Source organism: Anomaloglossus baeobatrachus, chromosome 2 (genome assembly GCF_048569485.1).
Source record: "Anomaloglossus baeobatrachus isolate aAnoBae1 chromosome 2, aAnoBae1.hap1, whole genome shotgun sequence".
NCBI lineage: Eukaryota > Metazoa > Chordata > Amphibia > Anura > Aromobatidae > Anomaloglossus > Anomaloglossus baeobatrachus.
Genome location: NC_134354.1, coordinates 560,420,046 through 560,444,532, shown reverse-complemented (window position 1 = coordinate 560,444,532; position 24,487 = coordinate 560,420,046). Strand labels below are relative to the sequence as shown.

At 42.9% G+C, this 24,487-nt stretch overlaps 1 protein-coding gene across 1 annotated transcript in view; it reads right to left on the bottom strand.

Annotated features, from left to right (window-relative positions):
- CLYBL (citramalyl-CoA lyase) overlaps positions 1-24,487 on the bottom strand; it is a 504,570-nt gene that overhangs the window by 51,663 nt on the left and 428,420 nt on the right. The window contains 2 exon segments of the mRNA XM_075334351.1: positions 1,908-2,001; positions 12,843-12,944. Coding sequence (XP_075190466.1) covers positions 1,908-2,001; positions 12,843-12,944 — 196 coding nt within the window.

Below are 24,487 nucleotides of genomic sequence, written 5' to 3'. Positions count from 1 at the left end.
GACAGGAGGCAGGCAACGAGCAGGGAGTGAGGAGAGAGGGCAAGAAAGCTACAAGTGTATTGCCGCACCCTGCTGCAAGTGCAATTCATTAGTATACAGTTTCAACTATAGGTTGTTCTTAAACTGCAAAAGGCTATGTTCACACATGGTATTTTTGTAGCTTTTTTTCTGCAAGGCAAAAACTTCCCTCTTGGCAGTGAAAACGCTGCTCATAAAATACAGCTATTTGCTGTATTTTTTATGACCATTACATTTGTGGGGGGTTTTCTACAAATGTTTAATAAAGTTAGTCATATATTTACTAAAAATGCAGTAAAACCTATTTGTTGCATTTTTGCGGTGTTTTTGAACTTTCTCATTGCTTTCCATGGGTGAAAAAAAGCAAAAACACTGAAAGAATTGACATAATGCAGGTTTCAAAAACACTGCCGTAATAAAAGTCAGTCAGAAAAAAAACAATTATGTCCTGAGGTTTCTAAAACTTCATCGTTTTTGATTGTACTGTAAAATGCAGCTTCTTTTCTGCAAAAAAATAAAGCCGCAAAAAGACTATGAATGAACTTAGCCAAGGGATTTCTGCAAGACAGGTGCGGATTTAATCAGCATTAAAGTGCCTGTACACACATGCCATTAGTTTAGGGTAGAAAATCCCAATTACAGGTCATCTTTACTAGTATTGTCATTTTTATGCTTCAATATTGGCCTGCGGCACAATATTTTGCATTATTATGATTTTTAAAATATAATAAAAAAATAAGTAGTATAGTTAACATATCTCAGACTTGCAATAATTAAGTTTCTGATTTGTGTTTCCAGCAGATTTTGGCAGGATCTGCTAACAATTGAATTCCTATGTTGGGTACGCATAGATCACACTGAAGAAAGAAGTATATTGATCGTGTATTTATCGGATAATGATATTTGACAGTTTTTGCTCGTACTGTGAATTTATGCAAAGTTTACTGAAATGAATGTGACTATTAAAATGAAATACATATTCATTTTATAAATTCAGTTTATGAGGATTGAATTATAGAATATGCTATCATCATGTCAGTATATGGGAAGCAGAATCTTCCGATTACACTTATTAGGACTCATCTGAGCTTATAATAGTTCTATACTTCCATAGACCTCAGTCCTCCATACATTTACCGCCTGATTAATTTATAATGGACCTGTGCTGATGCCTTGCAGCTGACCTGGACAAGAACGCTGCGTGTAAAAGCAAAGGAACAGCAGCCAACATTTAATAACAGTATTGAAACCTTCCTCAAGTTAAGACTTAAGCCTGCTTTACATGTTACGATTTCGCATACGATATCGTATGCGATCGTAACCGCCCCCATCGTATGTGCGGCACGTTCAATTTGTTGAATGTGCCGCACAAGCGATTAACCCCCGTCACACGTACTTACCCGTCCATACGACCTCGATGTGGGCGGCGAACGTCCACTTCCTGGAGTGGGAGGGACGTTCGGCGTCACATCGACATCACGTGACAGCCGGCCAATAGAAGCAGAGGGGCGGAGATGAGCGGGACGTAAACATCCCGCCCACCTCCTTCCTTCCGCATTGCTGGCCGGGAGCCGCAGGACGCAGGTAAGCTGCTGTTCATCGTTCCCGGGGTGTCACACACTGCGATGTGTGCTACCCTGGGTACGATGAACAATCTGACGTTCAATTTTTAGGAATTGAAAGACGTTCATGCGATGAACGTTTTAACGTTCAATCGCAATCGCACGTACCTGTCACACACTACAATGTACCTTACGATGCCGGATGTGCGTCACTTACGACGTGACCCCGTCGACACATCGTAAGATATATTGTAGCGTGTAAAGCGGCCTTTACACAAACATTTTAAGAACACACATTAATTTACATTTTTATACAAGAAGCCAAACCTATGCTTGCTCTAAAATCTTCTGCTCCAAAGACAACACCATCCAAGTGAAGACCGACCTTGGGCCCTCTCTGTATAGCTTCTTCACAAACATCCTGTGAGTGAAATAATATATTATTTCTATTTAATTATTAAAATCTCTCACAATTATATTGCGGTTTGTTTCAAGAAGAACACACTGTGTGCACAATTAGTAGGCAAGTGAGTATTTTGATTATATCATTATTTTTATGCAGTTAGAAGGGAGGCCACAGAGCAGGAGGTTGCAATAGTCCAGGCAGGAGATAAGAAGGGCATGCACTAAGGTTTTTGCAGCTTCTTGGGAAAGGAATGTACAAATCCGGGAAATATTTGGAATTATTTGCAGATTTGGAAATGAACGAAGCAAAATCCCTCAAGATGTCTTGAATACAATAGTGGCTTCAAAACCACATCTGTGTGGTGCTGTAATAAAAGCAAGAGTTTATGCTACAAAATACTAAGTTATGGCATTGTCAACAATGAATTACTCTCTATGTTGTGATCACTAAATAACACATGCAAAATGTTTGGCAGGAGGATTTCTTTAATTAAATGACCATACCTATATTTAAAAGCATTTTAGTTAAAATGAAAATCTTGTATGATGACAACTTCATGCACTTTCAATTCTTCACCAGGAACATGGAATCACAACAACCAGACAGAAGTAATCACACTTTAAAAAAACAAACAAACAAAAATATTCGTCGCCACTGTATATATATATATATGAGCAGAGGCATTGTTCTATTGCTCTGATCTGTGGGGAACTAACATGTGATTTCAGTTCAGTCATCTGTCCCTCACCTGTATTTCTTCTGCGCATGTGCCACTCAGATATCCTGAAAAAAAACTACTGTTTTTTTTTTTATCCCTATGCCTACTTCTGTACCAAGCTAATCAGAAGGAGAGAATTCGTGGGACTTGCAAATTAGAGTAACGTTCAGTAATGCCAATTTTACATTCTCATGTATCATGGTCAGAGCACAAATTTCAATGGACAGATTGTCAGTGGCTCTCCTCACAGAAACTGTTGAGTCTCATGTGTACAGACCGCAGCCAGTCTCTACATTGCATTACATAAATTGACCATGAAACAAAAAAGTGTGAAATCGACCATAAAGCAGCACATTTTCAGATTACGCATTTTCTTTCCCCACCCCCTCCCTTTTAATCAGCTTATGAGCAAGCGCAGTGAAAGAGGTTTATTGCTTAGGTGATATAATACCTAATTTTACCACCCAATTTTGCCTTACTTCATATTTCATTGTGCTCAATGCCTAGTGCAGGAAGCTGGACTTTTAACAGTAAAAGGGAATGATTGCTTGTAGTGCCTGCATCCCTGCACTGCTCTGCCTTTTCCCAGCTGGGATGCCGACTCACTCATCGCCGCAGCTGGCCTGCACCACCCTGCCTTGCTTACCCACAGTCCTCCACGTGTGAGCCTCCTTCCCCCTCATCCTGGGTCTGTGCACGCCGCACAGATCTCCCTGCCCTACTCTTAAAGGGCTGGTAAGCCATTTCTCAGAGGTACCTCTCAGCCTATCACACCCTCCCACTAGGAGAGGTGCCTGAGCAACTTGGTCAGATAGTGTTTGTCTCTCTAGCTAGCTAGTTGTGAGGTCCTGTTGTCCACTGTCCCACCTGTCAGCACTACTCAGATATTCTGCCTGTTCATACCTGAGCCTGTTCCTGTTCTAGGGGTCAGCTTCCAGAGCCCAGGTCACTGTCCAGATGTTCTGGAATTTCTGCAAGCCTTCCAGAAACCTTTTGATGAACTCGGTTGTGTCGCTTCTGCTGTGTCTTCTCTTCTGCAGTTGCGTCAAGGAGTTCAGACTGTAGACCTGTATTCGGTTCAATTCCGCACCCTGTCCTCATAAATGGGGTTAATAATCAGGTGCTAGTGATATTCCTGCTACTGTGGATGATCTGATTTCTTTGGCCACCCAGATCGATCGCGAGTTCTAGGAACGATCCATGGAGGGGTCTCGTGGAAAGAAACCTACGCGCTTGGCTTCATCTTCCCAGAGGCTGGCTGTCAGCTTCCCAGTTTCCATTGCGTTTCCTGAACCTATGCAAGTGGATAGTATCAAGATGTACAATCAACGATGAGAACATCGACGAGCCATGTGTCTGTGTTTCTACTGTGGAGGAGCAGAACACTTCATCTATGCTAGTCCAATGAGGCTGGAACCCTCTTGCCTTGGCTCGGTAGGAGGGATCTCCCTTGGCAAAAGCAATCTCTCCTCTTTGTTCACCCTGTCTGTATTGTATGGATGAACTCTGTCTCATCTCATCTAGATTCCGAATTTGCTGGAAACGTCATCCAACAGGCTGTGGCGGATTGTCACTAGATTTCGATCTGACGCCTTCAGAATCTCTTGTCGGTGTCATCAGTGGATGGAGTGTTCCTGTCCGAACTTTGTTTCTGAACTTGTGGAACTTCATGTAGGAGATACGCATTCAGAGGGGATCCCCTTCCTGGTGCTTCCAGAGCTGTCTTGTCTGCTTCTCCTAGGTCTGTCTTAGCTCTGTAGACATGAGCCTGTTCTGGACTGTTGAGGTGCTACACTGGGGAAAAAATGTAGCAAAAAGTATCTGATTGATGCTTTCCATCCAGGTCTTCTGAGGTACCATCTTGCTATTCAGTCCTGCTTTCTGCCTGTCAGCTGGCTTCCATTGACTTTGACAAGGAGAAATAGGAATTCCTATGTGTCTCTGAATTGTTTGAGATATCTACTCCTGTTATCAGTTCCGTTTACCATTCTGTGTCCCAGAAAAAGCAACGGTCATACAGTCCACCCTTTCCAGCGGACATTTCGTCTCCAGAATTACGTCCTCAGAGTTGATGAGTGAAGAGGTTTACTTCAGGCTTAGTGAAGAGGGGGTCGAAAGGGGAGAAGAGTGTAGCGCTGGGGTCCCTGCACTGCTCTGTATCTCCCCAGCAGGGATGCCAACTCACTCAACACTGCGGCTGGCCTGCACCACCCTGCCTTCCTTCTCCACAGTCCTCCATATGTGAGCCTCCTTCCACCTCTTCTCGGGGCCTGTACATGCCCGCACAGGTTTCCTGCAAATATGCCTAGGGCACACGCGCACCCTCATCTGCTCTTAAAGAGACGGCATGCCATTTCTCAGAGATGCCTCTCAGCCTATCACTAAGAGGCACTAGGCACTTAAAGCATCCTCCCACTAGAGGAGAAACTTGGCCAGTTAGTGTTTACCCTTCTAGCTAGCTAGTTGTCAGGTCCCTTTGTCCACTGTCGTTACCTGTGCCAGTGTCCATCGACACGTACCTGTCACCATGTCCCAGCCGTGGCCTCGGTACACACATGCCCTCGACGTATTTTCTGTCTCAGCTGGTCCGGCTGCACCTGTCAGCACTAGAGACTCAGCCTGCCTGTCCAGGCCATACTGTCTGCCTCCAAGAAAATCTTCTCTTATACTGTCTGCCTCATCCATCCCGGCTGCACCTGTCAGCACTAGAGACTCTGCCTATCCATACCAGAGCCCATTCCTCTCCTAGGGGTCAGCTTCCACAGTGTCGGTCACTGTCCTGGGAGTAGCCCCTCCCACTAAAGGATAAGCCCAGGCCCCCCCTGTGGTCCACTCCTGCTCGCTGCCCCGTCATTACTGGCGAGCATTACACTGCTCTATTCTGAACCTGTAGCATACTTTTGAGCTGCTGCAGAGGACTTCTGTTTCCACAGCCCTTGACCTTTTTCCACTTACGGTATTTACCAACAGGTTAATTATTTTCACATGTTAATAGATTGGACATTTCTGAATGTGACAAAGCACATATTTTATGTGTATTTTTTTTATTTATCCATATTTTTAATAAAGGGGGTTAATTTGAACTTTTATGTTTTTTGGTTATTTTTCTTTCATATTATTTAAAACTTTTTTTTCTCCCTGTATTATTTAGTTCCCATAGGGGACTATAACCTGTGATCGTCTGATCAGTTGTGCAACATACAGCAATATAATAGTATTGCTGTATATAGTGAAAATCACAGGCTCCTTTGAAGCCCAACCACAGACTGGAAGACTGGATTTTAAGGGAGCTCAGTATTGACAGTGGCATTTAACAGGTTAACAATAGTTAGAGGCAGATCCTGGCTGTAACACACAGCCATTACCTGCAGAGAATGGGCCGAGCTCACCCCAGGAGCCCGCACCGTACATGTATAGCGGATGTTGTGTAGGGATTAACAGTCAGCCTAAGGCTGTACTGTCATTTATAAGGTCATTTTCTCAGCCAAAATACCTCAATTGTATATTTTTTTAGAAGCATAATATATTGGTATACACAGAGCTATCTCTATATGACCGTACTTTATAAGCCTCCATTGTGTTCTATGAGTTACTAATAAAAAAAAGATGGAAAACAATAATAATAAACTTGGAAATTTTTTTACATTTCTAATTGTAAAAACCGGCACAATACAGTAAACACACTATTTATGGTGATAAATGATCTAGATAAAATGGTGCAATAATTTTTTTCCATGTATGTTTTCAGAATACTAAAATAAAGCGCATAATTTAAAATATTATTTTCTGTGATAAAAACTGACATGTAGCAGAACCGAGGCCAAACCCATTATTAATAATCAATGTGGTCCTTCAGCTTCAGACATGAATTCTGTTTGTCTGTCACTAAAGGAGAACAGACAAACAATACTGGAAGTAAAGGTGAACCCCACCTAAGGCTGTTCGCCAAGATAAAACGAGACGTACCCAATTTAAATTCAGTTTCCGGATTAAATTTGAATAAAAACAGCACTTAGATGCCAAACATAATATCTCATCCAGGGGCTCCTAGTTTGTCCATTGAGCAGTTGATAATGTAAGCTCAGAAAAAAATCTCAATATTTTTTCTAGACGAGAAAAAAAACATATGATGATCGAATTTTCATATAATGTCAATCAGACACACTTGTGGAAGCAATGAGGTTGATAAGGCAGGCATGTGAAAAATTTGGGCCAGTGAACTTTGTAAATTGTGGACTTGTTTGGCTCCTTGTGCAGCTCTATGTTGGCTTCACAACCAGATGCAGGAGTTGGCTTCAATTGCATGCATGATCGTGGTTTATTAAATGGACCAGAACACTGTAAGTTGCCATTTTCTTTTCAAAAACTATCAGAACCATTTTCTTTACAACACAGAACATGGCGCACAGAGAAGGAGGATGGTGGTCAGATCTTCTGCCTGCCTCGCAGCGCATTGGCATGGTTTATACTAAACAACCTTAAACAGTGGAGACGGGGGCCTACTGAGTTTTTAATATGCCAGAGATCATATCATGTGACCAGTGCTGAGGAAATGCTCTCAAAGCAAAAACATTGAGGATGGAAGAGGTTGAAAACCAGCCATGAGTGTCTCCGAAAGCACGTCGACTAAAGTTATAAGTAAATAAACAACTTAATTACTAAAATTAATCCACAAGTTTATTGATTTTCTCCAAACTTTATAAATCATATTAAAGTAGGTCAACGAGGGTGAACAAATGATTACTAGTCAATGCACCAAAGCACATGACCGACTACATCGGTCAATGTTGTGGTTTTATTCAGCTTGGTTATGAGCATTCATTGGTTGGTCATCTTGTTTTACCAAACCAGTAGATAATTATTTGATATTGTTGAAATTGACCTTTCTGTGTAAGTGTTAGGTAACATGTTAGGGCTCCCTAATGGTTTGACTCGTCAACTTTGTTAATCACCTGTTTGAAGGGAACTGTGGTTTAGTATCCAGCAGACCAATACAACTGGTGCTCAGGAGCAGCTGGGATGGGTTGGAGAGTGTTTACTGACAAGAACTCAGAGCACTACATAATTAAAGGGGTTTACGCACTAACAAAGTTCATTTACGTCAATATATATTTGAATAATAATAAGATTCATAATTGGATGTGTTTAAAAAAATGTTCCTGTGCTGAGATAATCTTATAAATGTGTCCCTGCTATGTACTGTGTAATGGCCGTGTCTGATCGTACAGAAACATGGTCTGATCATATCACATCTCCTGGACAGGGGAGGAAGTAAAAAGGTATACAGACATTACAGCATGGGATCACAAACAATTCTTTCAGGTAAAACATTTTTTTAAAACAGACTGGGAAATATTTTACCTCACAAAAAGAATCAGCTGTGATTCTGTGCTGTGCTATCTGTATACTCTTTTCTATCCTCCTCTGCCCAGGAGATGTGATATGATCAGACCATGTCCCTGTACAGTCAGACGCGGCCATTTCACAGTTCATAGTATGAACACATACATAAGATTATCTCAGTACAGGAAAAATTTTTGAAATACATCCAACCTTGGAATTTAATTAATTTTAGAGTTCTTATTAATCAATAGGTCTTGGAATAATAATGTGTTCATGGGAAAACCCCTTTAAGGAACGCTTAGTAGATACCTGGCATCACCAAGCATGATCTTGGTTAATGCCACTATTGCAATCAACAGTACTATACATGAGCGGACTCACAGATAACCGGGACCGGCGGGTCGCTATTATCTTTTTTTTTTTCAATTTAGTTCCGATCCAGAATCCATCCCTATATAAGTCTATGGGGACCAGAAACCGGAGATTAAAAATGTTGGTAGAAGGGATGGGAAGATAGGAGCATGCACAGTGCACTTACTGAGAATCTGTTATGGCAGTAAGCTGCTTCCAGGTCGCACATTCACTTCTAGAGCAGCTAATTAACTTTCATTGAATATGCACTGCTTTCTCTGCCCACCGGCGCCTGTGATTGGTTGCAGTTAGATGCGCCCCCAAACTGAGTATCAGCCGACTGCTACAGGTGCTATGCTCATCTATATCGTAGGCCGGAGTCACACTGCTCAGGCTGTTCTGCGATCGTGAGCCACGTGTCGTGTGACTATGATACGATGCTGCAATCAGATCACAGCTGCGGAGGAGGGAAGGATTAATTCCCCTACCTCCATCATGTTAAGTGTGCGCATATATTACACTGCAAACAATCGCAGCATGCTGCGTTTTTTTTACCTCAGTCCGATTAGGGCTGAGGAAAAAGTCGCAGATGTGAGCTGCAGAATTGTCTTACATGGGGCAGAGTGCAATGTGAGCTTTTCTCGCATTGCAGTCGTACGTCAGTGTGACTCTACAAGTACAGTAAAAATAAATAAATTTAAAAAAAGCGCTAATCTTGGCAGTGCATCAAAATAACAGGAACTGCATATGGCTTTTGTTAAAAATGATTTAAATAAATAATTTAAAATAAACCATGTGCGGTCCCCCCAATTTTGATACCCAGCCAAGATAAAGCCCAACATCTGAGGGCTGGTATTCTCAGACTGAGGAGGGCCATGATTATTGGCCGCTCCTCAGCCTAAAAATAGCAACGTGCAGCTGCCACGAATTGTCACATCCATTAGATGTGCCAAGCCCAGTGCTTTACCCGGCTCTTCCCAATTGCCCTGGTGCGGTGGCAATCGGGGTAATAAGGAGTTAATGGCAGCCCACAGTAGTCACTAAGTCCTAGATTAGTGATGGCAGACGTCTATGAGACACCCCCATCACTAATCTGTAAGTGAAAGTAAATAAACACAAACACTGAAAAACTGAAAAATTTATGTGGAAAAGATACAAAACACACCCTTTTTACCACTTTATTAACCCCTTAAACACCACTACAGGCCCAACGCAATCCACATGAGGTCTCATGGCGATTTAGCTCTGCTACATCTCAGTCACAGCAAGCAGGCATAAAGCATGACTGCCCACTGTGAGTGCAGACAGACAATGACTGAGCCGCGATGAGCGATGACGTCACTCAAGTTATTTGCAGTCACAGGTGGGAACCTCTAGCGTCATCGTTTATCGCGGCTCAGTCTCTGTTTGCACTCACAGAGGCCAGTCATACTCTATGGCCACGCATCTTGACTTGGATGTTAATAAAATGGTGAAAGAGGGTGATTTTTTTTGTATTTTATTTAAAATAAAAAAATTCTCAGTGTTTGTGTTAATTTCTTTTTACTTATAGGATAAGTGATTGAGGTCTCATAGACCCCTACCCATCACTAATTTTGGGCTTTATGACAGTTGTGCGCGGTTATTAACCCCTCATTACCCCAATTGCCACCGCAACTGGGCAATCGGGAAGAGCAAGCTGCAGGTTGCTATTTTTAGGCTGGGGGTCCTAATAACCATAGGCCTCCCCAATCTGAGAATACCAGCCCCCAGCTGTTGGGCTTTATCATGGCTGGGTATCAAAATTGGGGGAGTCCGCACACCAGTATTTTTAAATTATTTAATCAAATAATTTAGGAAAAAAAAAAAAAGCTGGATGCGGTTCCTCTTATTTTGATACACAGCCAAGATAAGCGCAGGGCTGGAGGCTGCAGCCTATAGCCGTGGGCTTTATCTGTGCTTGGTATCATACATAATATTGGGTGACCATATGTCCATTATTTTATTTATTTGTATACCACGATACTGACCTACAGACAGCACCTGTGATTGGTTGCAGAGAGATGCTGTCACACAGGCTGGGGGCATGTCTGACTGCAATCAATCACAGACCCAGGCCAGCCAGTGGGAGGGGAAAGCAGTGCATATGGATAAGCAATGATGAGCAGCCTTGGAAGTGAAGGAGAGGCTGCAAGAGCAGTGTACAGCTGCGATGGAGCCTTGGTAAGTATGAAGCACTTGCTTCATTCTTATTTGCTTTATTTTTCCTTTATTTTTTTAATTTCTCAAGTGCTGGATCCAAATCAAACACCTGGAATCCCGGACCTGGGCCCGGCACCAGGACATCTTTGAAACTGTGCGGATCTAGACTTTTAGGCGGGCTTTGCACGTTGCGACATCGCAAGCCGATGCTGCGATGTTGCACGCTATAGTCCCCGCCCCCATCGCAGGTACGATATCTTGTGATTATCGCTACACCAGCTTCACATGAACTCACCTGCCCTGCGACCGTCGCTCTGGCCGGCGACCCGCCTCCTTCCTAAGGGGGCGGGTCGTGCGGTGTCATAGCGACGTCACACGGCAGGCGGCCAATAGCGGCGGAGGGGCGGAGATGAGCGGGACGTAAACATCCCGCCCACCTCCTTCCTTCTGTATAGCCGCCGGCGGCAGGTCAGGAGATGTTCCTCGCTCCTGCGGCTTTACACTCAGTAATGTGTGATGCCGCAGGAACAAGGAACAGCATCGTACCTGTCGCGGCAGCGTAATTATGAAAAAGTCGGAGCCTGCACCGATGATACGATAACAACGCTTTTGCACTCGTTAATCGTATCATCTAGGATTTACACACAACAATGTCGAAAGTGACGCCGGATGTGCGTCACTTTCGATTTTACCCCACCAACATCGCACGTGCGATGTTGCAACGTACAAAGTCGCCCTTACAGTCCAGGTCTGTCCATCACTAATCAGTACACATAGTTTTTCACTGGTTTGCATGCTACCCACAAAGTAGGTGTACACACAACTCATCCATATTTGTCTATTATTATTAATGTTATATATATATATATATATATATATATATATATAAATACTAGCTGTTCTAAGCCAGCTAATGCTCAGCTCAAGGGTATACAGCTCACCTCCCTGGTATATAGCTCCCCCCAAAGGTATACAGCTGTCCTCCTCCCCCAGGGGTATATAGCCGTTTTTCCACGAAAGGGTATACAGCTCTCATCCCAAGGGTAAACAGCTACCTTCCCCCCAAGGGTATACAACTCCCCTCCCCCCAAGGGTATACAGCTCTCCTCCCCAAGGGTATATAGTTTTCCCCCAAAGGTATACAGGTTTACTCCCACCAAGGGTATACAGCTCTCCTCCCCAAGGGTATACAGTTGTCTTCCCCACAAGTGGGAAGACAACTCCCTGGTATACAGCTCTCCCCCAAGGGTATACAGCTCACCTTCCTGATATATAGCTCCCCCAAAAGGTATACAGCTCTCATCCTTAAGGGTATACAGGTCTCCTCCCCCCAAGGGTTTACAGCTCACTTCCCTGGTATATAGCTCCCTCCAAAGATATATAGCTGCCCTCCCCCTAAGGGTTTAAAGCTGTCCTTCCCCCAAAGGGTATACAGCTCTCCTTCAAGGGAATACAACTCCCCTCCCCCAAGGATATACAGCTTCCCATCAAGGGTATACAGCTCTCTTTCCCCGCAAGGGTATACAGCTCACCTCCCTGGTATACAGCTCTCCCTCAAGGGATTACAGCTCTCACCCGAGTGTGCAATGTACACAACAGGATTTGTCTCTATGCTTACAGGATCTGTGATGATGTCACATGGAGGGCAGGAGTCAGGGGGTCACATGATCAGTTCCTCAGTGTATGCAGAACTTCGCTGTGCTGGTTGTCATGGTGCTGTATGAGGTGAAGTTTATGTGTGGGGTCAGGAGTGATTTAGAGTGTGGATGTAGCATAGCCGCATGTGTAATGTGTGGGGGGCGGAGCCGCGTATGGAATGTGTGGAGGGCGGAGCCGCATGTGTGATATGTGGGGGTGGAGTCACATGTGTAATGTGTGGGGGGCGGAGCCGTGTGGTAATGTGCGGGGGGCGGAGGTAATGTGCGGGGGGAGGCGGAGCCACGTGTGTTAATGTGCGGGGGGCAGAGCCGCATATGGGAATGTGGGGGCGGAGCCGAGCATGTAATGTGTAGGAGGGCGGGATTAGCGAGTAACGACGAGTGATCACAACAGCTTTTAGATTATATATATATATATATATATATATATTATATATATAACTTTTTATCGACGTTCTCTGTGCAGGGCTGTGAACATAGCCTAGGACAGTCAGTACAGTAGAGTGTCTATAGAGTAGCAGCTCAACTAATCTTCTTACATCAGGTGTTTTTATGTATGACAGGTAGGTATTAAGAAATTCACAATTGTACATATGGTTTCTTACCTTGAAGTTAAGGAGACCTATGGCAGTTTCCACAAACGTTACCAAGTATACTGGCTGAGCCAATTTCCTGCCTTTCAAGTGGTGTAGAAATTTTTCTGTAAACTAAAATCAAAACAGACCATAAATAAAGCAACATAATCAGTCATTTATCCCAAGATTCGGAAACACATGAATTAGAAATACAAATGAACATAGAAAAATGTATAAATCTAAACAAGTGTTGAAAAATTCAATAAGTACAGTTATGCCGCAGACTTTTTTTTTATTTTTATTTAAGAGCTTACAAAATACTTATGTCACATGCAGACAGTCTAAGGATATGCAAGCTTAAATGCAAAGTAGCAGGCTAATAAAAAACATGAATGATGGCGCAGAATGTATACTCCTGGAGTTCAGTGGATTCCGATGGCTCATCCGTGGCAATGAGACAGTGACCCAGTCTATCATATTTAACAATGTAGTTGTACTTTCCCCTATTTGATCTTTTTACATACCTATAAAGGGCTTATGAAAGAAGTTAGAGACTTTGAAGAGGACAGATGTCAGAGGAAGCCTTAAGCTGTAAAGAAGGGTTAGACCAAATTCTAAGTGATATCATCTAAGAACATTAAGCAGCCTTGGTGCCACTTTTGCTTTGTCAGTAACATAGGAAACAAGTCAACATTGTCCACGTCAGCTACATGCGTTTCACAACTTACTGGTAGATAATAAAATGTCTCACAGGTAAGATAATGCTATTTAAATACTAGTAGGAAAAAAAAAAAAAAGTCGAAATGACAGGTTTGTCCAATTCATTTTTTTTAAAGAAATATTCTGTCATTGATGGATATCAAAGGAACTGGGAATTTTAATCATCTCTCTATTCAATCTCAGTTGGGTAAATCATATCTAAGAGATTTGCATAAATATAAACCATCAAAGACTTTTCATCTTCAAAGGGGGTTTCAAGACCCTATAAGCTTTGTACTGTAATCATCACAGGTCACAACCCTGCAGGAACAGGGCTGCTATGGCAACATAAAAAACTAATGCTTAAGGCTTAGCATAATATTCCGACTAATAGAAAGGAAACTCATTCGAAAAGCTGGCAGCCTATTTACCAGAAGCTGGATTAGAGGTGTTAGTTCTTCCCCTTTTAGCTTCTACCCACAGCCCCCTGTCCACCCTCCTAAAATCACTTGAACCCTCCCCTCCTTCACTACATCTAAATATCGCATCTTTAAAGGTATGTCAAGCAAGTCCATCCCCTAGAATAACATAAGCCAGACACACCTATAAATATATATATAAAACACTTTATTAATTACATCTAAAGTGAATAAAAGCTGAACATTTCACATAAAATAACCACGTCAGTATATTAGTGCAAACTGCAAAAAGAGACATTTGCTTAAATTTTGTGGATTTTTGTTATCTTGCAACGACAAATGTAGCACATGTTGTTTTGATGCTTTACAGTTTTGTTTCATGGTAGAAGGCCTCAGAAGGAACAAAATGGGCTCCTCCCTGCTGTTTTTAAGCCTGTACAACATACATTATCATACCACCTGGAAATACGAGAGCGGTTTACAGGAGGGAACATCTAAAATGTTACATTAGCCTTTCTACCAAAATCTTTATATCTTACAAGTGATTTAACTCCTGCTTTCCTGTCACATAATATTTACTTAGTGAGAAAACTTAAAAGGTGAGCTCGGAGGCAACTTTCAATTAATATATTTTCTTTTCTCTGCAAAAAAAAAAAGGGACAATTAAATGTTTCCGGCCTAGCAAAGTGAGGAGGTGTTGGGGAGGAAGAGGGGGGTGAAGGGAGAAAAGAGAGAAAAAAAACAAAGAGATTGGGGAGGGGATGAAGGAGCAGCCCTCAGCACTTCTTTCAATTCCAGTGCACACCCAATAGTGTGTGAGGAAGAATGCCCACTGTTCAGGATTTGTGGGAGAATTGTCCCATGACAAAAGAGGCAGAGTTACGCTTGTTATTCTCCAATAAGCCATGCCAGTCAAACAAGTACCCATACTTAGGACAAAAGCAAAGCAAGGGATTGTAGCACAAAAGAAAACAAGTAAGCCCATCTTTCAGTTGTGCATCAGCTTCCAGGTTTTATGCTTTGCATAAATAAAAATGAGAAGGAATAAAAAAAAAAAAAAAAAGGATGTCTGGTGTAGTAGCAGAAAAAAAATCTCTCCACTTCAATAAAAAAAGAATTAGTTTAAAAAAAGGTGTTAAAATGTGTAACACAGTCTTTAGATGAAAGGCTTTCATTGAAATGAGTGGCGGAAAGAGAAAGGCGAGTGCGTGGAGAGGAGGAGGCAGGCGCCCAAAGGCTGATTTTTTTATTTTCTTCACTAAAATTATCTTGGCATTAAAAGGTCAACACCGAGAAAGAGGGAAGACATGTTTGTCTGTCAAGGAAGAGTGAGGGGAAAGCTTAAAAAAAGGGTGGCAGAGTTTCAGAAATGTTAAATTATTTGTAACTACAACAAAAGGAAGGAGAACCGTGGAAAGGACACGCTGGAGAGAGGCGGCAGGAGAACGCAGCTCAGGAACAGGAGCAACCATGATAAAATTCTGTCAAGGTGAAACATCTAAGTGATGTAGTCTGGGAGTTCGGCAGAGTTAGTAAGTAATGCCAGAGGATGACTTGTAATATCTCCATGTCAGGCAAAAAACTGTATAGCTTCAGGTCTCCTGTGCGCAGGAATCTTTAATACTGATGATAATGATTTGTGCAGTGGGATAAAGGTAATAAATGTAGTAAATGCTGCAATAGAAATAATAATAATAATATAATAATAATAATAATAATAATAATAATAATAATAACAAAAATCCTCGATAAATCTTCAGGGACAAAATGATCAATGGAGAAGAAGACTTTATGTAGTGAATGGATTGTTGGTATTAATATGTGAAAAGGTGTTTAGTTTGTTACATTGCCTAACAACCTGTATAATCAATGGACAGAAGAAAGAAAGAAAGAGAGAGAAAGTAAGGAGAGAGAGGAAGAAAGAAAGAAAGAAAGACAGAAAAAAAGGAAAAAAAAGAGAAAGAAAAAAGAAAGAAAGAAAAAAGAAAGCAAAAAAAAAAGGAAAGAAAGAACGAACGAACAGGCTAGGTTATAAAGTATCTCTAATAAATGCAGTGTTCTGCCCTCGGCCTAATAAAAAAAAAAAGTAACATGCGTCAGATAAATATAAACTGCCTATCCCTAGGTTTGTGTTCAGTAGCACATGTTCGTGGCTCGTCGTTGCACCTCGTTGTGTATCAGCAGGGTAAGGTTGTAGTAACCAATGAATACACAGGCACAATTCCTAGGTTTTAAGATCATTCGAAGGCATCTGTTTTCTTGGATACTTTTGACTCTATTAATACAACAATAAAACAATTTGATAGCTAAATAAAACAGACTTGAAGCGGGTCATACCCGTGCTTGTATTTACGTTACAAGTGATGTTTTTTATGCCGAAATCCAAAGATGTGTAGAAGTGTAATCACCGCACAGCACTTATTAATGTATCATTTCACAAACAGGAATATTAACAGTTATGTGATGACATTATCAAGATGAAATTCTCCCCATTATTTTGTGATCGTATATTAATAAATGTTTTTAATGAGAATGTAATTTTTTCCCTGCAATTTGAGCTGTCATTATCCATTCATCTCTCACACTGGGTGACTATTACATCATCCTGCCTAACAAACTACTTCATATCTGACAAACGTTCTACAATAAAGCAGAAGTATATACCGTAATGTCCTATATGCTATTTGCTGATAAATCCAGGTAGTGATTGATACAAGACTGAAGAGGTTTTTAATTTTCTGTTCCAACACATTGTGCTACAGATACAAAAAGGTATAAATTGGATCACACACTACAGTCATATAATGTACTAACTATCCTAGAAGCTTGACATTTTGTCAAATGTTTCAGGAACAATGTCCTTTCTAGTAGACACCTTGTATTAATTTTAGTAAAAAAAAAAATGAAAAAAAAGTCTAGGCTGGTGACAAAATCCAAAAGCAAGGAGGAGTATACACCTCTAATCTTCAAAATGACCTTGTAGAAAATAAATAATAAAATCTAAATAGTAAATTACCTGGAAATCCATCCTCCAATGCTGGAGAAGCCACTATTTACCCTTGGTCTTCAGGGCCCGGAAGTGCTGGTGGCGTATCTTACCAGCCCTACAGTAGTATAGCACAGAGACACATCCGGAACTCCACAGGAGTGTGAAGACCAAGATGTGCCACCTGCTTCCTATGGAGCCCTCTGAAAACCAAGGGCCTCGTCATATTTGGGCGGATAATGCAAAATAGCAAGTACCACAAATGATTCATGAAAGATTGTGAAGGACTACTTAATAAATAGTATTACTGTAAAATTCCATTTTTAGTTGAGATTTCTCTGTAAGGTCACTGATGTCCCAAGTAATGATAATGTTTAGAGACTTGCAAGGACAATATGTCCAAGCTGAATATAGAAGCTTACCAATATTACGGTAACTATCACTGACTATAGGCTATGATGAATAGTATTGTTCAAAAAGGTTACCCTGTTTGAAGGATCTTGAAAAAATAAAACATTTTTATAGCTGATCTACTTAAAGAGGTTAGCCGGCTTATTATACATAAAGGCAGGTAAGTAGATAGCAACTACCTACCTGCCCTGCTGTCAGTCCTTCTCCCCAGGCTCAGAACGGTCATGTGACGACCGCTCCTGCAGAGATTTTGTTGCTTCCTGTGATATCACATTGACAGGGGCAGGAGCTTATGCTCACTTTGTAAACAGGCATCACAGCTGATGTCATGTAGCCACCCTGCTGGGCATGTATAGTGTACTGGAGTCCCCGCCTCCCTTACCCCGCATCCTCCCACACATTCTGTACTCTATCGCGCCACTGCTGTGGGGACCCGTGAGCTGAGGGGAGGAGCCCGGCGGTGTCTACCCATGGTGTCAGCGCGAGCATCCGGCCCCCTGCTCAGGATCGCACGTTCAAATGTATCTGCATGACCGATGCCAATACATTTCAAAGCACTAATGAGAGGGAGCTCTGCGCTGCTTCTCATCCTTGTCCCGCTGTCTGTGCTCTCTGACAGTTCAGTACAGCGGTGACGTCACTACTGTGCTGATATGGGCAGAGCCACAAACAGCGGGCGAATGCGGAGCAGTGGCGGGGACCGAGGAAAGGTGAGTATGTATTTAGTCCCTAAATGGTTTGGGCGTATAATGCTATAATGGGCCGCAGAGCCCTGTGTGCGGGGGTGGAGAGCCCTGTGTGGGAGGTACAGAGCCCTGTGTGAGAGGTAGAGAGCACCGTATGCAGGGTGCAGAGCGCCATGTGGGGGGTGCAGAGCGCCGTGGGGGGGTGCAGAGTGCCGTGTGGGGGGGGTGCAGAGTGCCGTGGGGGGGGTGCAGAGCGCTATGTGGGGCTGTTACTTGCAATTTTGTAGTGATGAGAGGTCAGTGCTGGGCAGAATACTGACAGCCAATGAGTGTGCGGGCTGGACAGTGAGGAAGGGCGGTGCCAGCTCTGACTGTGAGGTTTGGCATAGGAAGTTTCATGTTTTGTTGAGCTGCAGGTAAATAAAGTGTCTGCAAAGAATAAAGGGATAACTCAAGAGGAACAAAAGTAAGAAAACAAAAAAATAATGTAGGGATGTTTTATATGACAATACAGCACAGATTAGCTTAAAAAAAAGTTTGAGTTTATGTCGGACAACTCCTTTAAGTCAGCCATTTATAATATGGCAGCATCAGAGAATCTAGATTTACTATGTTCCATGCCACTTTTTATTTTTTAAATAAGAATGGACCATATTTATTTACAGCCATCTTTATTTACATATACTTTATAATAGGAGTTGCTTATTATTTTGGATGAAGCCATCAACCCGTAACAAAGTCCCAATGACTCTCTGTAATACTTTATTGTAATACAACTGTATAATCAACGCATCTTGGTGATGCAAGAGTGCACCGAATGCCTTACATAGCATCAGAAATGGTCATGCTGCAATTAATTCGCTTTTCTATCATGTATTTCATACAATTAGCTTATTTACAGGTACGGTAAAGATATTTGACGTGCCACTTAACATTTCCAGGATTTTATTGGCTGAAAACACAGTCATGAAACACAAAACACACCTGTCAGCAATTAAAAAAAAGAAGAAATAGAGAGCAGCTCAGGAAATAATATCTGCGCTAATTAAAAACACTAGTTAAACGCTTCCTGTTTGTTCTCTAAGGTGCCCTGAGAATTGACCTTATCCTTTTTTTAATGGTCATTGATACTAAACTGACTGCATGATGTGATTATCATACTACAGTACATACATCAATATTAGGGGGGACGGGACTACTCTAAAGAAGTAAATGTGACAATTTATCCAATGAATAAATCCAGTTGTGTGCTCCTTTTTTGCTATAATTATTATAAATATAGGAGCTCTTCTCCGGCATCAGACAATACCGATGAAGTGTTCTGACTGTACTTCATGATGCTATACAAAGGATAGGCCATAGCTAGGATATGCTATGATTAAAAAAAAAAATCATCTGAATGTGAACAAGATACAGGATTCATGTAACAAAGACGCTTACGAAGTGAAAAATATAATGCACTTTACTGCAATAGCGCTATCTGCATAAAGTACTTGTGGAAGTACTGTGACATCCAGTTCTATAATGCTACATACAGTAGTGTAAAATTTTCTATATTAGTTCTTTTTGACGCTGCAGCCTGGAGTCAAGCACCAATGAAAAGGTTCTACCCTAGTGTCTAACTCACGCTGTCACTCTTATTCATTCTCATCTGGACTACTGCAACTGTCTTCTGATCTGTCTCCCTCCACCCTTCTCTTCTCCAATCCATCCTAAATGCGGCAACCAGGGTCGTATTTTTGTCCAGCTGTTACACTGATGCCTCCAATTTGTGACAGTCATTGCACTGGTTTCCTATTCGCTAAAGAGGACAATATAAACCTATCATTCTCACCCACAAAGCCCTCCACAGTGCTTTACCACCATACATCTCCTCCTTCATCTCTGACTATCACCCTATATATGACCTCCATTCTGCAACTGATCTAAAGGCCCCGTTACACGCAACGACGTATCTAATGATATATCGCTTGGGTCACGGATTTGCACATCCGGCATCGTTAGCAACGTCATTGCATGTAACACCGCAGGAACGACCGTTAACGATGGAAAATACTCACCTAATCGTCCATCGTTGACACGTCGTTCCTTTATAAAAAATCATTGATTGTTGAGGACGCAGGTTGTTCGTCGTTCCTGAGGCAGCACACATCGCTATGTGTGACACCTCGGGAACGACGAACTACAGCTTACCTGCAGCCGCCGACAATGCGGAAGGAAGGAGGTGGGCGGGATGTTCGGCCCGCTCATCTCTGCCCCTCCGCTTCTATTGGGCGGCCGCATAGTGACGCCGCCGTGATGCCGCACGAACCGCCCTCGTAGAAAGGTGGCAGTTCACTGGCAACAGCGACGTCACTAGGCAGGTAGGTCTCGTGTGACGGCTCCCAACGATATTGTGTGCCACGGGCAGCGATTTGCCCGTGATGCACAAACGACGGGGGCGGGTGCTTTCACCAGCGACATCGCTAGCGATGTCGCTGCGTGTAAAGCCCCCTTAAGACCAAGATCCTTCACAATCTGAACGTCCCACTTCTGTCTCCAAGATTTCACTCGTACTGCGCCAGTTTCCTGGCACACACTACCCTGGACCACCCGATTAATACTAGGCCCCCAGATTTTTAACAGTACTTTAAAAACATCCCTTTAGACAGGAGCATCATCTCACTTCAATAATCAAACTCTTTCCTGTACTGCCCTTCTAATTTTTCCTCAGAATCTTTTTCCTCCTATTCATCTCTCAGTCTCCACATGCACTCAACAGCACTCAGGCCCTGTGCGCACTAAAAAAAGGATTTTTCTCAAGAAATTTCTTGAGTCTGAAAGATTAGCACACTAGCGTTCAAAAAACGCACCAATAACGCACCGAAAAATGCATGCGTTTTTACCGCATTTTTGTGTTTTGATGCGTTTTTGATGCATTTTTTTCCCCAAGTTGGTTCTCGCATTTTTTTACCATTATCTATGGCAAAAAAAGCAGGTACCTGCAGAAAAGAATTGACATGCTCATTCTTTTTCTTAAGTAATTAATTTCTTAAGAAATTCTGCAAAAAAAACGCAGTGTGCACACAGCTATTTTTATTTTCCATAGGTTTTGCTGGGGAATGTCTGCAGAAAGGTTACAACCATTTTCTCAAGAAATTTCTTCAGCAAAAACGCAAAAACAACGTGGGTAAAAACGCAGTGTGCGCACAAGGCCTTAGACAGATACCGGCTGATGACGGCTCATGCAGCTTTATATAAAAATCCCTACGTATTATAATTGCACCATACCTGACAAGCACTATCTACCTATTGTTTCCCCCCTATTTCCTTACAGATTTTAAGCTTGCAAATAGGGCTCTCACTCCTCCTGTAACTGTTGAAGTATTTGTTACTTAGTAATATTTTTGCCGTCTGTAGATGTCCTCTATTAATTGCAAAGTGTTACAGAATTTGTTGTCACTACATAAATAAAATAATTATTATTATTTATTTAATGTTGGCAGCCAGTAAAATGAGTTAAATGGTTCTGCTATGAAATGAATCCCTTTCTGCAGTCAATAAAGATAGTAGATACATCTGACAATAGCTAAGGAGCCAAATGCAATTGATCAAAGTTGAGGAACACATTGGTTGGGGTTTAAAGATTGAAAATTGCCTGTCTTAAAGGATTTTCCACAGCAAGGTAAGCTTTTGGCAAGAAGTGGAACTTGAAGAATACCAAGAGTGTGTAATATACACAATATTAAGATTCAGGTCTGCTAGGTGGTTGAGAGCAGGTAAGAATCTAGTCAGTCAATGGCCGCAATTACACAAATCTCATACATGTGGTCTCATAACGACTAGAGATGAGCAGATCCATTGAACTTCATGTTCGGTGGGTTCAGCCGGACTTTAGGTAAAGTTCCATTCATGACCCAGACTTGACCTGAACCTTATTGGAACTCAATGATTGGGCAGATCAGCTCTCCATTCCATTATTTTATTTTTTATTATTGTACACACTACATCCAATAAAGCTGATTTTACCCCCAGTGCAAGCCATTGAAACACTGCATGCGGCTCACACTGAGTGTACCCAAGCACATCGATGCTCACTTGAGTGGTTAGCATACGTAAAGCACCTGAACTCCGAACTCTAACACTAAGTTTTTTTGTAAAGTCTGTGTTCAGTACGAATAAAGGTACCGTCACACTAAAGTGACGCTCCAGGGATCCCACCAGCAGCCTGACCTGGCAGGGATCGCTGGAGCGTCGCTACACGGGTTGCTGGTGAGCTGTCACACAGGCAGATCTCACCAGCAACCGGTGATGAGCTCCCAGCCAGCAGCGATGCGTGGAAGTGATGCTGCGCTTGGTAACTAAGGTAAATATTGGGTAACCAACCAGATATTTACCTTGGTTACCAGCGCACACCGCTTAGCGCTGGCTCCCTGCACTCCTAGCCAGAGTATACATCAGGTTAATTACCCGATGTGTAGTCTGGCTATGTGTGCAGGGAGCAGGGAGCCAGCACTGGCAGCGTGAGAGCGGCGGATGCTGGTAACGAAGGTAAATATCGGGTAACCAAAGAAAGGGCTTCTTGGTTACCCGATATTTACATTGGTTACCAGCGTCCGCAGAAGCCGGCTCCCTGCTCACTGCACATTCAGTTGTTGCTCTCTCGCTGTCACACACAGCGATGTGTGCTTCACAGCAGGAGAGCAACTAAAAAATGGTCCAGGACATTCAGCAACAACCAGCGACCTCACAGCAGGAGCCAGGTTGTTGCTGGATGTCACACACAGCAACATCGCTAGCAAGTCGTACCTCAGCAGCGATGTTGCTAGCGATGTTGCTTAGTGAGACGTGGCTTTAACAATCTTTACTGTTTGGTTTCGCTCATCTCTAATAATGACATATTGAACCAACTAGAAGAGCCAAGACCAGTCATTGTGTATATTAAGCACTGTTTGCCAAAAGTTTGCCTTTTGTCTCGAAAACCTCTTCGGAAGGTTCTGCTGTTTGAAATCTGTTGATTCTGTTGGAATGGGCCAATTATGTAATGTGTATTGTGTATTGCGGTGTCCCAACTTTTCCACCATTGGCATGCAAGAAAGGTTAATAAGTTCATAGTAAGTTCCCACACTGTATGCAAATAATAAAATTTCAACCCGATTCATCAAGACTGGCATTTTGCACACCAGTCTTCATGAAGAGTATGCTTGTGTAAGATGCAGCAAATTTATTAAGAAGCATGTGTCTGTAGAGCTCCCGCCGGGGCAGACATATCATTAATGTAATTTCTGCAGCCACACAGGGGCCCAAAGGTTAAGGGGTCTATTTCTACCTCCAAAGAAGGTGAAATTCTGCATTATGATGAGCTCTTGGGCTGCAAATGGCATATATATTTTTCTTGCATAGGAGCCCTTTTCTGTCTGTGTCCACCAGTGAGCTGTCGTGTACCACTACAATCAATGTACTCCAGTACATAGCAGTACATTTCTGTTTAAATTTATGTCCCATTTTTGGCGTAAAATCTGATGACGTTGCTGGCTTTTATAAGACATGCATTCTATGAATGTCTTAAGGGGGCTTTACACGCTACGAGATTGCTACAGCGATCTCGTTAGAGTCACGGATTTTGTGACGCACATCCGGCCGCTGTAGCAATGCTGTTGCGTGTGACACCTATGAGCGATTTTGCATCGTCGCAAAAACGTGCAAAATCGCTCATCGGTGACATGGGGGTCCATTCTCAAATATCGTTACTGCAGCAGTAACGAAGTTGTTCCTCGTTCCTGCGGCAGCACACATCGCTCCGTGTGACACCGCAGGAACGAGGAAGCTCTCCTTACCTGCCTCCCAGCCACAATGCGGAAGGAAGGAGGTGGGTGGGATGTTCGTCCCGCTCATCTCCGCCCCTCCGCTTCTATTGGGCGGCGGTTCAGTGACGCTGCTGTGACGTCACTGTGATGCTGAACGAACCGCCCCCTTAGAAAGGAGGTGGTTCACCGGTCACTGCGACGTCGCAGGGAAGGTAAATAGTGTGACGGGTCCGGGCGATGTTGTGCGACACGGGCAGAGATTTGCCTGTGTCGCACAACCGATGCGGGCGGGTACGCACGCTGGCGATATCGGTACCGATATCGCAGTGTGTAAAGCGGCCTTTAGAGATACTTTGCACGCTGCGACATCGCTAGCCGATGATAGCGATGCCGAGCGTGATAGTACCCGACCCCGTCGAACATGCGATATCTTGTGATAGCTGCCGTAGCGAACATTATCGCTACGGCAGCTTCACACCCACTTACCTGGTCGGTGACGTCGCTGTGACTGCCGAAGAATCCCTCCTTCAAGGAGGCGGTGCGTTCGACGTCACCGCGACATCACTAATCGGCCGGCCAATAGAAGCGGAGGGGCAGAGATGAGCGGGATGTAAACATCCCGCCCACCTTCTCCCTTCTGCATTGCCGGTGGATGGTGGGCGCAGGTAAGGAGATGTTTATCGCTCCT